Below are 15,249 nucleotides of genomic sequence, written 5' to 3'. Positions count from 1 at the left end.
TTTTCTTTCTGTCTGCCTTTTCTCTTTCTTCCTTCAGCTTCTTTCTCTCTTTCTTTCTTTCTTTGTTAAGTATGAACTTTTATACAGGGAACTGAAATTTAGATGGAAAAATTACCAATGGAGGTGGGTTAGCATCTTGTGCGCACAAAACAAACCATTGACTAATCATTATACTTCACGTTATAGTTTTCGGCGAGTGTTCTCTCTCTCTGTATCCACAGTTACATTCTATTTCCCTAATTATTGCCGGGTTCAAGATTGCCTTTGCCCACTTTTAAATTGAAAGTTCTTTGCAAATTCTTGCTCGCAGTCTAATTGCAAGTACACGTACATGTAACACGGAGTGGACGGACAGAAAATGATGAACAATGTAACATATGACTACTCTAGTCTTAACTACTGTCACTAAGTTCTAACTTATTGGGTTCGGCTTCTTTTACCGAGACAGTGGAAGACGAATGGAAAAGAAAAAACAACAACATTACAACCTTGAACCGCGAAAACCCAGGGCTCCTACTTTTAATACGCCAAAAATAATTACTCAAGCAACTGGATAAGATTTTGAAACAGTCAGACGTTTCAGACAGTATCCACTGTCTTTCGTCAGTGACTAACGATAGGACTGAGAACACCAGCTTTATACCAAAACTCTGAATAGATATGGCAATGAGGTAAAGACAATTTAGGATGTCTTGCAGTAGTCTTCAAAAAGAAGATTAATTCAAGACAAAGTTATGCCAATAGTTCAATTAGCTACTGTTGTTCTAGTACAGTAACTAAATGTTGCTTGTCCGGGGGTGGGGGGTGGTGGGCAGTGCATTATCCCAGGTGCCTGAAAGTTGAACGCGTAGACCGCCTTTCCTGTTGAGGGCGGGGTTGTACATCCTCTCATATATTGCTTCTCTAATTCCCCGTTCGAACCAGCGTTCTTCACGATCTAGGATGTCCGTGGATTCTGTAACAAGATGTAACATGTGTGCTAGGTTAACAACATTAACATATAGACTAACACGCATGCCTAAGAGTAAGACCTCAAGAGACTTCCTGGCAGACTAAGAGAGCGTCTGTCCAGCTTAGGAATAAACCATCAGAAAGTGCATACTGGAGTGGTGTTATTCATTGGAACCCTACCAAGAGGTAGAAGAACAGTCCACGACGAGACAGGACGTGTTACATGGTGATCAGAAGCGGGAATCCAACGGGAATCGTTGAAAAGATACGAGAAGTTTGGAGAGGCAGCCCACGAGGAGCAGCGCAAGGTTTGACTAGCCCTTTGTTCTACAACTTCTAGCCACATTCCAAGAGTCTAGGAATTGACAGCTTAGGGATTTCCTAACAAGACTCCTGCTTCAGCAAGGACAGGTCAAAGTTGGTGGATACAGAGATCCATCACTGTCGTGTTAGTGCCTGATTAACCTGACAACTTGTAAACAACATGGCGGAAGGGTATAGTTTGAAACCTCCCAGTACTTTAGACGTGCATTCAAGAAACTTGAGTGTGACATGGAAAAGATGGAAGGAAGAGATGACTTTGTACTTGGACCTTACAGTAGATGATGCTGTTAAGAAGAAGAAGACTTTTCTGTACGTAATTGGAGAAGATGCGAGGAAGGTTTACGAGACGCTGACAATCGTGAACGATGATAACGCTCCAATAGCAGAAAAAGACAGAACAGTAGAACAGGTGATGACAGCCTTCGAAGCCTACTGCAACCCGAAGAAGAATGAGACTGTCGAGAGGCACAAATTCTTCACACGATCTCAAGCTAGTGGTGAGACGTTTGACGATTATCTCACCGAGTTGAGAACCCTAGCGGCGGAATGCGGATTTGGTGCCATCAAGGACTCCCTGATTAGAGACAGAATCCTGTGTGGAATCTCAGATGGGAAGGTCCGAGAGAGACTACTGAGAGAGAGTGACCTCAGCCTCAAGAAATGTGGAGAAATCTGCAGGGCCGTGGAAGTATCTAGAAGAAGCATACAGACGATGAAGAACAGTGAAGACATAGTCCACTATGCCTACAAGCCAGGCAAAGCCAGGGCAAAGAAACAAGCAGTTCCACAGACGGGGAAGACGTCCTCCGCCGGAAGCTGCAGTTATTGTGCCAAGAAACACCCTCCGGGAAGAGATGCATTCCCTGCCTATGGGAAAGAGTGCTCGGCGTGTGGGAAACCAAACCACTTTGCAAGAGCATGCAAAAGTGCAGACAAGAAGCAGCCCAGAAGAATGGGAAAGGCACCAGGACAGTACAAGAAGAAGACAGCTGTACATGCAGTGGAAGATGAAGACCACGGAGACTACTTGATGACGATCAATGATGAGAGGCCAAGTCCAGAGAATGCATATGCGTATGGAGTGAATACAAACTCATACGCCAAACGATGAAGGTCGAGGGGAAGAGTGTGAGATTCCAGCTAGACCTTGGCGCCACCTGCAACGTCATGCCGAGGAAAGTGTTGAAGAAGCACAACATTTCCTACCAAGTGGACAACAATCAAAGAACACTGACCATGTACAATGATACATCAATCAAGTCAGATGGTGAAACCATGCTGAAGATGATCAACCCAAGAACAAAGAAGAAGTATTGTGCAAAATTCGTGGTAGTAGACGGCGACGGCACACCACTATTGGGTAGCAGATCCATCCAGCAAATGGGCATCGTGACGGTGCACTACAACAAAATACAAGTGGTACAGTCCAACGGAAGCAGGTTGGACAAGCCTATAACGCGAGAGGGCCTGATCGAGGAATACAAGGATGTGTTCACCGGCCTTGGATGTCTACCAGGTGAATGCCACCTAGATGTCGATGAGAGCATCAAGCCTACGATTCATCCCCCAAGACGAGTACCAGTGTCCAACTCAAGAGAGCATTGGACGACATGACTGAAGAAGGGGTGATTGAACCAGTGACGACACCGACGCCTTGGGTGTCTAGCTTAGTCACAGTGAGCAAACCATCCGGAAAACTGAGGATCTGCATTGACCCTAGGGACCTGAACGAGGCCTTGAAAAGGAGTCACTACCCTGCTCCGACAATTGATGACCTGACGCCAGAGCTGCGGAAAGCAAAGGTGTTCAGCGTCCTTGACGCCAAGAATGGCTACTGGCAGGTGGTTTTGGACGAAGAGAGCTCATTGCTGACAACGTTCAACACTCCCCAGGGACGGTTCAAGTGGAAACGCCTCCCCTTTGGGATCAAGTCGTCCCCTTAGGAATTTCAGAGACGCCTAGACCAGGCACTAGAAGGTCTAGCAGGCGTGAAGCCCGTGGTGGATGACATCTTGGTCTGGGGAGAAGGAGAAACCCTGGCAGAAGCCACCACAGATCATGACAGGAACCTGAGAACCCTCATGCAGAGGTGTAGGGAGCGCAATCTGAAGTTGAATCAAGACAAGATCAAGCTCCGGATGCAAGAGGTTCCATTCCATGGTCATCTCATCACAAGCCAGGGATTGAAACTGGATCCTGGCAAGGTCGCGGCAATAGCTAAGATGCCCCGACCAACGGACCCCCAAGCAGTACAACGGCTGATTGGCTTCGTGACATACCTGGCCAAGTTTCTGCCAAAGCTCAGCGACGTGTGTGAGCCTTTGAGGAAGCTGACTGTGAAAGACAGCGAGTTTGAGTGGCTGGACGCACACGAGAAGATACTGGAGACCCTGAAGGAGATGGTATCCACGGCACCAGTGCTGAAGTACTACGACCCAACCGAGGAGTTGACCCTCCAGACTGATGCATCAAGCACGGGGTTGGGAGCGGCCATCATGCAAAATGGCCAGCCTGTGGCGTATGCCAGCCGAGCATTAACCGATGCTGAGACAAGATACGCCCAGATAGAAAAGGAAATGCTAGGTGTAGTCTTTGGTTTAGAGAGATTTCACCAATACACCTATGGCAGAGAGGTGAAGGTACAGACCGATCACAAGCCACTGGAGATGATTGTCCTGAAACCTCTCCACGCAGCCCCTAGGCGGTTGCAACGCATGCTGATGCGTCTACAGCAGTACAACGTCACGATAGCATACAAGCCAGGAAGTGAGTTGTACTTGGCGGATACTCTCAGTCGTGCCTACTTACCGCTAGAAGAGAAGAGAAGCAAGACGGAGTTGGAGACTGAACAAGTCAACATGGTCGACGAGCTGATCATGTCAAGTCCAACGATAGAAGACATTCAACGGCACACAGAGAATGACCAAGAGATGCAGAAACTGAAACAGTACATTCGGTACGGTTTTCCGGAGAAAGGAAAACTACCAGCAAGCATGGTACCCTACTTCCACGTCAGAGATCAACTGACATTCCAGAATGGAACGTTGTTCAAGGGCCAGTGCGCAGTCGTCCCGAAGACACTGAGATACGACATGTTGAAGCGACTCCACGCATCACACATGGGGACTGACGCGTCCCTCAGGCATGCAAAGGAATGCATTTACTGGCCTGGTATGAGTGCCCAGGTCAAGGATTTTGTGGAAAAGTGTGACGTGTGCCAGGCGATGGGAATCAGACAGCAAAAGGAAACCCTGATTCCACACCCAGTTACACAGCGCCCATGGGAAAAGGTAGGCATCGACCTTTTACCCTACATGGCAGAGAATACGTCATCACAGTAGATTACTACTCCAACTACTTTGAGATTGACACATGCGAAACAGACACAAGAGCCACCACCATCGTCAGGAAGCTGAAGATGCAGTTTGCCAGGCATGGCATACCTGACATAGTGATGACAGACAACGGACCGCAGTTCGCGTCCTCAGAGTTTGACAAGTTTGCACAAGAGTGGAACTTTCAACATCAAACGTCATCACCAGGTTACCCGCAGAGTAACGGAAAGGTGGAGAACGCTGTGAAAATGGCAAAACGGCTCATGGAAAAGGCAAAACTAGCGCAGGCCGACCCGTACCTAGCGCTGCTGGATTTTCGCAACACGCCAACTCAAGAGATCGGAAGTAGTCCGGCCCAACGTCTCTTTAGCAGAAGGACGAAGACTACCCTGCCGATGAAGACGACCCTACTAGAACCGAAAGTTCAGAGCAACATTCCACGCAAGCTCCACCAAGCAAAACAGAGGCAACGGAAGTACTACAATAGAGGAGCTAGAGACATGCCACCTCTAAACGTTGGAGATACAGTTCGATGTGAACCCAACACGCACAGAACAAACCAGTGGAAACGCGGAAAAGTTGTAGCAGATCTTGGCGGAAGATCATACGAAGTGGAGACAGAAGATGGTGGAAAATATCGTCGTAACAGAAGACACCTACGACAATCAAAAGAAACACCAACAGTTGCAGACGACATGGAGATTGAGAACCACACTCCCGCTGAAACAACAATGGCAACGACACCAGCAGCAGAGCCGACTGTAGAAGGTGCCGCTGAACAGCAAACAACAACGCGATCCGGTCGAACAGTGAGACCACCAGCCCACCTGAAGGATTACGTACGCGAATAGATTTGCATGAAGCATAATACTAACTCGAGGACTGTACTAACCAACTGATTAACTAACTCAGAGAGAACTGCAAGGAAAACACAAGGACTCTAAAGCACACAAAGAGTGCCAAAGAACTCTAAGGCCAAAGATATGGATAACACTGTATAAGATCTGAAATGAAAAGTTGAGAAATGTATAATCTGAGAACTTAACTAAAGAAAAGGGGATGTAACAAGATGTAACATGTGTGCTAGGTTAACAACATTAACATATAGACTAACACGCATGCCTAAGAGTAAGACCTCAAGAGACTTCCTGGCAGACTAAGAGAGCGTCTGTCCAGCTTAGGAATAAACCATCAGAAAGTGCATACTGGAGTGGTGTTATTCATTGGAACCCTACCAAGAGGTAGAAGAACAGTCCACGACGAGACAGGACGTGTTACAGATTCGAAGTTGAATGAGTGTCCCTGGTTGTGTTTTAGATGGTGGTAAATGGCAGAGGAGGAGCGGTTAGCGCGCTTTCTGTCACGTCATCCTACTTTTACTGTCTGCGCAAGTGGATAGACGATAAGACTCGTCTTCCTTATTTTCATAGAGGTGGGATATGTTTTGTTTATTATGTCATGTGGTTGATTTATGTATAATCTAACATTCATTATTGAGGGAACGAAACCGTTTTACTTTTAACCCTTCTGTAAGTCAGGTAACCCTGTGATATTTCTTACAGGTCTGTTAGAGAGAGTTGGAACGTTTTCACTTGTACGGCCAGCACAGTAACATCTACCACACTAGATAAAAATGAAATGAAACCTGTTCTTTTATCAGATTTACTAGCATATTATCATTAACATAAGTAGCATATTTCATCAAACTTACCATATTTTTATTAACATTAGTAGCATATTTTATCAAACTTATTAGCATATTTTGAATCATCTGTGTTCTTACATATCGACCATGACAACGCTTCTTATAACACAAGCTTAGTTCACTATGATACATTCAAGGTATATCAGTCATAATCATTCCAATATATAGTGTATATGCTAGTAAATAAGTAAGAAAAATAAACATCACAGCCTTGAACTTAATGCACAGCTTTTTGAAATTATATCAGTAATTATGCTTGTTATCAGTAATCATGCTTCTCAAAATATACTAAATCAATATTCGTACATATAAAACATGAAATTTGCTTCATATTACAGAAGATTATGTTAAACACTCCATTATAGCACAATCATTCGTGTACTAATATATAGGTATAGGTTAGTGATTTAGCCTAAAACTTCATGCACGCTTCTTACAATAAAGCACAACCTTTAGTAAAATGTCAGCACAAAGTCAGCTGTCAGGATAGCCTATATTAGATTTGACGGAAATAAGTTTGTTATCGATGTCAAAACCTTCTTTACACTTACATTGACAGCCATTCAAACAAAGCATGTTCCACTCTGATGTACGTTTTTTTACGAATACCATGACATAAAGTACTCGAAAGAGACTGAAGTACTGTAGATGTACAGATACTGCACAGTCACTGTTATCATATTTGTACAGGTTCTCTTCTGTATGAACAAGTCTTCTCACAGTTCCAGCACCGCATGGGCTTGTCGGTAATGTCATAGGTTAAATCCACTCCAAGCGGGATCGGGAATGATGCAACCACGTCTCGACGTTGTTTACAAATGAGGAATCTTACACATTGACCTTGGACGACAATGCACCGCGAAAGCAGATGCGCATTTGGAACTGTGAAATGACATATTCTCAGACAGACATTGGGATAGAACACATGTAGTGTTCTTATATCAATTTTCCTATGTTCCATACATATGTATCGATGGCTGAATAACTTCTGTTGTCCTGTACCTGCGATTCGTACACATTTCTCATCAGTGTGTTTAGCTACATGCCCGATAAAATCTGATTTTCGAGCTGCTGAATACTCACACTGGTTACACTTGTAGGTTCGTTATTCAGCAATGTGGGTTCTCATATGGCTGGATAAGTGACACTTGTGAGCTGTTCTGTATCCGCACTTGTCACACATAAAGGGTTTCTCACCAGTATGGGTTCTCATATGTCTGGATAAGGCAGATTTGTGACCTGTTCTGTACCCGCACTCCCCACACTTGTAGGGTTTCTCACCAGTATGGGTTCTCATATGGCTGGATAAGGCAGATTTGTGACCTGTTCTGTACCCGCACTCCCCACACATTTGGGGTTTTTCTCCAGTGTGTTTGACTAGATGTCGGTCCAATGTGGATTTATGTGCAGCGGCATAATCACACTGGTCACACTTGAAGGGTTTTTCTCCTGTGTGGATTCTCATATGTTCGGATAAGTCAGAATTGTTAGTTGTCCTGTACCCGCACTCACCACACATGTAGGGTTTCTCACTGGTGTGTTTGGCTAGATGTCGGTCCAAATGATGTTTCTGTGCAGCGGAATAGTCACACTGGTCACACTTGTAGGGTTTTTCACTAGTATGGGTTCTCATATGCACGGATAGGTTACGCCTGTCGGCTGTCCTGTACCCGCACTCCCTACACATGTAGGGTTTCTCACCGGTGTGTTTGGCTAGATGTCTGTTCAAGGTGCTCTTCTTTCTGGCAGAATAATCACACTGGTCACATTTGTAGGGGGTTTCACCGGTATGGGTTCTCATATGCACGGATAGGTTATGCTTGTGAGCTGTCCTAAACTCACACTCCCCACACATGTAGGGCTTCTCACCGGTGTGTTTGGCTAGATGTTGGTCCAAATGATATTTCTGTGCAGCGGAATAGTCACACTGGCCACACTTGTAGGGTTTCTCGCCAGTATGGGTTCTCATATGTTTTGATAGGTGATGCTTGTGAGCTGTCCTGTGCCCGCACTTCTCACACATGTAGGGTTTCTCACCGGTGTGTTTGGCTAGATGTTGGTCTAAAGTGGATTTCTGTGCAGCGGAATAGTCACACTGGTCACACTTGTAGGGTTTTTCTCCAGTATGAGTTCTCATATGTTGGGATAAGTTATACATTTGGGTTGTTCTGAACCCGCACTCCCCGCACATGTAGGGTTTTGTATGAGTTCTTAGATGTTTCGATAGCTCATGCTTCTCAGCTGTCTTGTACCCACACTCCCTGCACATGTGGGGTTTGTCACCTGTATGAGTTCTCATCGTATGTCTGGATAGGCTACGCTTGTGAGCTGTCCTGTACCCGCACTCCCCACACTGATAGGGTTTTTCACCGGTATGTTTGGCTCGATGACTGTCCATTGAGGACTTCGCTGCAGAAGAGTAGTCACACTGGTCACATTTGTAGGGTTTTTCACCAGTATGAGTTCTCATATGTTTGAATAGGTGAGACCTGTCAGTTGTCCTGTACCGGCATTCTCCGCACATGTAGGGTTTATCACCAGTGTGGTTGGCTAGATGCCTGTCCAAATGGAATTTCTGTGCAGCAGAGTAGTCACACTGGTCACACCTGTACGGTTTTTCACCAGTATGGGTTCTCATATGTCTGAACAACTTGGACTTGTACTTAGCCCTGTACCCGCACCCGGAACACATGTAGTGTTTCTCACCAGTGTTTTCTTCTGGCTGATTGTCAAAACTTGTCTTGGTTTCTGACGGCTGGTCTTCAGCATTGCTTGTGTCTCTATCCCGAGAAACTCCAGTAGGATACCCACCCCAGAAATGCCAGGACACTGCTGGCTGGTCTTTTACATTGCTTTTATCCCTGTCCAATGAAACTCCAGTTGGAGAGCCATCACAGAAGCTGTGGGGAACAGCAGTAGGAGACCCATTTCCTGCCTCTGCCATGTCTAACCTAGTGCACAAAAATTGAAATGATGAAGCACACATTAGTGGCCAGGTATTGGACATAAAAGGACTTGGCACATTTAGGAATCTTGCAACAAATCTTACAAATCGAGTGGTATAACGTTATCACAGTTAGAACTAAATAAGTAACCGCTTGTGTAGCCATGGCGACTTACGAGCAAATGTCTGTAAGGATCAAACAATGGTGGCAGGGGTAAAAAAAATCGATTCGGCTCATATTTTGCACAATGATAGTACTTGCCCCACTGTCCCTCAAAATAGCTTTCTTTTTGCTCAACACCGATTGTTGCCATGGCAACGGGCCAAACAAGTTTTGGGGCCATTTTCCCTGATTTGGGCATGTCAAAAACATGAAAATTGGCTCATTTTAGGACATGATTACGAACAGATGCTTGAATTTAACGGGAAAACAAAAACTGGGCTAACAAGAGCAACTACTCAGATTTACTAGAATAGCTTGGAAGTTACATCACAACACAGGGGTACATCTGATAAAAGATTGAATTGAAAAACATCCTACTTTGACATCTTCCGGGCTTCAAAGGTAGCCAAAAATATTGATTTCCGCATTTGTCGAAAATACGGCCTACTTTTAGGGACAAGTACACAGCAACGAAACAAGACACCAACCTTTGCAACCACTCATTTAATAGAACATGCATAGGGTTACCTTTGACATGATTTTAAAGCAGATCACTTTTTTACTTTCCCATATATTGGGCTTTAAATATGGCCCAACATCATATTTTTCGTAAAACATAGAAAATGACCTACCCCTGAGGACAGTTACGTGACAACCAAAAAAGAAGCCAAAATTTGAAAACTAGTACATAATAGCTATTATATCTTGTCTTGTCTTGCCGTTACTGCGCACACTCTTGTTGATGAGTATTATCGCAAGTAAGTAGTGCATCCTGCTCATAGTCGTTCCAGTTACTTTATATCATGTCCAGTGTCCAAAAATCATAGTCCGTATCCAATCCATGTCAGTATCCAAGGGAGGAGGGGGTCTTATTTCCCTGCTGCTGTTTAAACTGGACCTGTGGCCGCAACCACCGCCTCCACTTCGTCTTTGTGGAGGTTGTTCCAGTCCCGGATGGTTCTGGGCAGAAAGGACTCTGCCCTGTACAGTGTTCTGGTCTTAATCCTTGTGAACTGTTCAGTGTACATGCGGCGTCCACGCGGAGGTGCTGGGACTATCTTGTCCCTTATGACCGGACACTCGACGAGACCCTCTCTGATCCTGCAGAACACCTCGAGCCTTTGTGTCCTGCGTCGCTGCTCAAGCGGTTCCCAGCCCAGTTGTAGCAACATGCTACCCACACTTGACTTGTTGTGGTAACGGTTCAGCACAAACCTAGCAGCCCGTCGTTGTACCGATTCCAACCTGGCAATGCTCTTCTGGGTGTACGGGTCCCATACACTGGACGCGTACTCTAGGAGTGGTCTAACAAAGGCTTTGTAAGCCTTTTCCTTAATACTGGTAGAACTAATTTTCAGGTTTCGTCTGAGGAAACCTAGGACCCTGTTCGCTTTGTTTGCCATGTTGTTGATATGGTGATCCCACGTACCATCGTGACTCATTGTGACTCCTAGGTACTTTACTGTGCGGACTGTTTCTAGGGTGTGACCATGTAGTACGTAAGAACGGGATAGTGGTGTCCTACTCCTGGTGACCGCCATGGACACGCACTTGGCTGGGTGGAACTGCATGTCCCAACTCCTCTCCCATTCTGCAAGGTGTTGGAGATCTTGTTGTAGTTGGTCTTGTTGCTTGCTGTTTACTACAACCTTATACACTGCTGTATCGTCCGCAAACAGTCGAGCCAGTGCTGTCAACTTCTCTGGTAGGTCATTTATATATGCTAGGAATAGGCAGGGACCTAGTACAGAGCCTTGCGGGACTCCAGACCTGACTTCTACGAATGAGGAAAAGTGTCCGTCAACCCGGACCGCCTGGCACCGATCTTTGAGGAAACTGTCTATCCATGACAGCGCGGTACCTTGGAAACCGTAGCGTCGGAGCTTGTGGATAAGCAGACTGTGGTTGACGCGGTCAAACGCCTTTGCAAAATCCATTACAAGGACGTCAGTCTGCTTTCCACTTTCCAAGTTGGTCGTTATCTCCTCTGAGAAGTCCAGGAGCTGGCTCACACAAGAACGACCTGGTCGAAATCCGTGCTGTCATTCAAGATGGAATAGGTTTCAAAGTGTCGCATTACAGAGCCAACCACAATGTGCTCCATAATTTTGCATACAATACATGTCAATGATACGGGTTTATAGTTAGCAGGGTTATATTGTTCTCCTTTTTTGAAGATTGGCGTGACATAAGCCCTCCTCCAGTCCTTTGGGACTGACCCCGTTGTTAAAGAGGACTGAAAGATGACTGTGAGTGCTGGTGCTAGTTCTGTTGCAAGCTCCCGCAGCACTCTGGTGCTTATACCGTCTGGTCCTCCTGCTTTGTGAGGATCAAGTTTCTTCATGAGTTTCCTCACACCCTCGCAGTTGATGTTTATATTGTCCATTGCTGGGATGTCAGTGTTTTGCATACCAGTTTTCTGTTCAAATTCTTCATCAGTGTATTGTCTACCCTCCCCGAAGACAGATTGGAACTGGTCGTTTAGCAGTTCTGCTTGCTCCTGAGGGTTTGAAGTCAAATGACCATCCTTTTTGAGTGGTGCCACGCCCACATTGGACGAGCGCTGTTTTTTAATGTATGTCCAAAACCTCTTACCCGGCTGACCAGCCGCTGTTTCTTCGGTAAAGACTGAGTTCAGGTAGCTCCAGTAACTCCGGCGAATCTGTCGCTGGATAGTGTGGCGTAGTACCTTCACCTCCTCTCTCAGTGAGGCCGATCCGGTTTTCTTCATCTGACGGTATTTCCTATTCCGTCTATTGATGAGCTTCCGGATACTTGGCGTGACCCAAGGCTGGTCAGTCTTGGTCCTTGCCACTTTGTGTGGTATATGCATCTTAACTGCTGCGAGTAGAGAGTCTTTAAAGGTAACCCATAGCTCTTCTGTTGTAAAATTGTCATGTTTTCCCTGAATTTCTGTACTAAGTTCTGTGGCTGCAGCTCTCAGACTGTCCAAATCTGCCTTATTGTACAGGGGATCTGGCGTGGAGATTGTTTCTTTCTCCTAGCACTGGTGCTAATTTCACAGTACGGTATACAGTGGTCTGAAAGTCCAGGTACCACCTCTACCCGGGGGACCAAGTCGGGAAAGTTTGTTAAGAACAGGTCCAAAGTGTTGGCTTCCCTAGTTGGTTGCTTGACCATTTGTTCCAAACCATTGTCATACAGCATACTAAGGAGGTCCTGATGAAGACGGGGATGAGGTGCCTTTGGTTTTAAGGTGGTTGTGGTCCAATCCCATCCGGGGAGATTGAAATCACCCCCTATGAGAAGGAAAGCATTCTGTAGCTGAGATGCCCTCTGAAGTGATGTAGCCAAGTGTATCAGACTAGGCTCGTCGCCAACGTCCGGTCTGTAAAAGGCAGCAACATAGAGGGCTCGCCTACCTCTCAACTTGATGCGTACCCACAGGAGTTCGCAATTGTCCACCTCCAGCTCCGGGGCTGCAAAACTGTCAATGTTGTTGTGGGCGGCAATCAACACACCTCCCCCACGTCCACCTCTATCTTTCCTGTATACTCTATACAAATCTGGGAAGAATTCTGTACTCGCAATCGTTGGATCTAGCCAAGTCTCTGATCCAATGACTATATCAGGTTTTAGACTTTCCAAAAGGTGTGGAAGTTCTGATCTTTTTGAGCTAGCTGACTGGAAATTAATATTTAAAATACGTAAAGGTCTATCTCTCCACTTGTCTTGTTGGCTACTTCTTGAGGGAGTAGATGTATGTTGAGGTTTGAACTGAAGATCAGTTGGTGTTTTACAGGAATTTAGGGACGAATCATGAAGTGATGACCCCGACCAGTCAATTCCATATAGATCAAACACAGTTCTACTGTTGGGACTACCACATATTGCGCAATACCAATGAATGTTTGAGTCTGCCAAATCTTCATAATATTGTGTGTCAACACTCTGGCAATGTCCGTGGAACCATTGGCCACATTTTTCGCATTCTATGCCACGGTCGTTCCATGAGACACGGAGGTCACAAGTATCACAGACCCATGAAGAATGGGACTGTGACTGTGAGGGGGGGCTGACTTGAAAGGGTGACTGGCTCTATATAGGGTGAAAGGGCTCTATATATGATGTAAATTTCAAGCAAAACAAAACACCACTTTTGGACTTACAGCGTTTCAAAGTTGGGACAAAATTACCTTTTTTCACAAGCTACAAACACTGTATTGTTTTGAGGTTGCCCAAGCACTTCAACTTGGATTTCTGAAAACTTCCAAGCTATTCTAGTAAATCTGAGTAGTTGCTCTCGTTAGCCCAGTTTTTGTTTTCCCATTAAATTCAAGCATCTGCTCGTAATCATGTCCAAAAATGAGCCAATTTTCATGTTTTTGACATGCCCAAATCAGGGAAAATGGCCCCAAAACTTGGCAACAATCGGTGTTGAGCAAAAAGAAAGCTATTTTGAGGGACAGTGGGCCAAGTACTATCGTTGTGCAAAATATGAGCCGACTCGATTTTTTTTACCCCTGTCACCATTGTTTGATCCTTACAGACATTTGCTCTTACGAAGGGAGTTTTGCTTGATATTACATATATACTTTCCCTTCTTGGTCGTGACACAATTTCACTTCTACTTGTGCGACACCGGCCTTCTAACTTGCACGCCGGGCCCGATTCTTGTTCTCCCTGAACTCCCATCGGAGTTCGGAGCATCGGAGGCTACTTTAGTATCATGAATCTGCTTTACAACAAACCATAACCTCCTTGAACAGACCATTTTCCCAAAGTCGACCACCCATGCACGCCAATCAAATTTGCTTTTCGTTTCATTTCCACATTCTCTCTATTACAGTTGCCTCATTCCGGTTATACTTTATCACCCTTCTTGGGATTTTTCTAACAAAAACGGCACTTCTATCCCAAAATACGTGACGTGTGGTTTCGCCCCTCCCCCCTCCCCCTTCTCTCGACCTCCGAAAAGCCTTACATTCCGTCCTGATGTGACCCGTACACCATAGAAACGACCTATAGCTCCTCTGCCTCACGATAAGGCAGGTATTTAGCATAACTCAAGTTCTTACCTGGTTCTAGTGTTGATTTTTCTCTTCACAATCCTGCAAGTCTCTTCTTACCTAAGCTAAGCGGCGGGTGAAAGGTGAACTTGACTTGGGGTGAAAGGTCATATTTTGCGCCTGGTTACCCAGTTTCTGTGGATATTTCTGGCTTCATTGCAGACATTACAAAGGGGCTACACCTATCCACTGTCTTCTTGTTATCCTTTTTTTGGCAAAAGAGAATGTCACATACAGGGTATTTACATGGGAAGAAGAAAAAATCACCAACGGAGACAAAAGACACTCTGTAACTGGTGTTTTTTTGCCTTGGTTATTTTGCGTGTATAACTGGTGTTGGCACATTATACATTATGTACGCATATACATGTAGATATACTTTCTGTCCTTTTGTTAGCTCTTAGTAGTAAATATATTTCTATCATGGAAGCTCATCTGTGTTGGTAGTAATTATTTTGCACCTGATTACCCACTAATTGGGTGGGAATTTCTGCATACATTACAAAAGGCCTAACACTTATCCGCTGCCATTTCTGTTTTCAGCTTGTTTTCTTTTTTTTTTTGTCAACACAGAATGTCATACACGGGTTTATGCAGTTGATATGGGAAGAAAAATCACCAACGGAGGTGGGTACCATCTTGTACACAAAATACACAGTGTTTTTTTTTTGCCTTGAATATTTTGCGTGTATAACTGGTGTTCGCACATTATATATCATGTACGCATATAGATATACTTTCTGAATCCGTGTTAGCTCTTAGTGTAAATATAAACTATTATTATCATGGACGCACAT

General features: G+C 45.0%; 3 protein-coding genes across 3 annotated transcripts; 1 reads left to right on the top strand and 2 right to left on the bottom strand.

Moving 5' to 3' along the window:
- The first annotated feature begins 1,435 nt into the window (after nucleotides 1–1,435).
- Nucleotides 1,436–2,386, top strand: LOC136427383 (uncharacterized). Its single transcript, XM_066416215.1, has one exon. It carries the CDS (start codon nucleotides 1,436–1,438, stop codon nucleotides 2,384–2,386), a length of 951 nt encoding a protein of 316 aa, XP_066272312.1.
- A 4,610-nt stretch (nucleotides 2,387–6,996) lies between these two features.
- On the bottom strand, nucleotides 6,997–14,561 carry LOC136424794 (zinc finger protein 845-like). The gene is made up of 2 exons (XM_066413438.1): nucleotides 14,462–14,561; nucleotides 6,997–9,266 (listed from the first exon to the last, which is right to left on the bottom strand). The coding sequence occupies exon 2, from the start codon at nucleotides 9,257–9,259 to the stop codon at nucleotides 7,421–7,423; it is 1,839 nt and encodes a 612-aa protein (XP_066269535.1). The 5' UTR covers nucleotides 9,260–9,266; nucleotides 14,462–14,561; the 3' UTR covers nucleotides 6,997–7,420.
- On the bottom strand, nucleotides 10,310–12,255 carry LOC136427367 (uncharacterized). The gene is made up of 3 exons (XM_066416193.1): nucleotides 11,642–12,255; nucleotides 11,284–11,429; nucleotides 10,310–11,013 (listed from the first exon to the last, which is right to left on the bottom strand). Exons 1-3 carry the CDS (start codon nucleotides 12,253–12,255, stop codon nucleotides 10,310–10,312), a joined length of 1,464 nt encoding a protein of 487 aa, XP_066272290.1.
- Nucleotides 14,562–15,249: the final 688 nt, after the last annotated feature.

Source organism: Branchiostoma lanceolatum, chromosome 1 (assembly GCF_035083965.1).
Source record: "Branchiostoma lanceolatum isolate klBraLanc5 chromosome 1, klBraLanc5.hap2, whole genome shotgun sequence".
Lineage (NCBI taxonomy): Eukaryota > Metazoa > Chordata > Leptocardii > Amphioxiformes > Branchiostomatidae > Branchiostoma > Branchiostoma lanceolatum.
Note: the sequence above shows the minus strand (reverse complement) of the source record. Positions and strands in the feature narration are given on the sequence as shown.

Bases quoted from the DNA above. Each gene is read 5' to 3' on its own strand.
- LOC136424794 (XM_066413438.1), bottom strand. From the start codon at position 9,259: ATGGCAGAGGCAGGAAATGGGTCTCCTACTGCTGTTCCCCACAGCTTC.
- LOC136427383 (XM_066416215.1), top strand. From the start codon at position 1,436: ATGGCGGAAGGGTATAGTTTGAAACCTCCCAGTACTTTAGACGTGCAT.
- LOC136427367 (XM_066416193.1), bottom strand. From the start codon at position 12,255: ATGCATATACCACACAAAGTGGCAAGGACCAAGACTGACCAGCCTTGG. The intron at 11,430-11,641 runs GTCAGTCCCAAA...TTCTTGTGTGAG, and splicing joins CAGTCCTCTTTAACAACGGG to CCAGCTCCTGGACTTCTCAG. The intron at 11,014-11,283 runs GTACCGCGCTGT...AACACCTTGCAG, and splicing joins CCGACGCTACGGTTTCCAAG to AATGGGAGAGGAGTTGGGAC.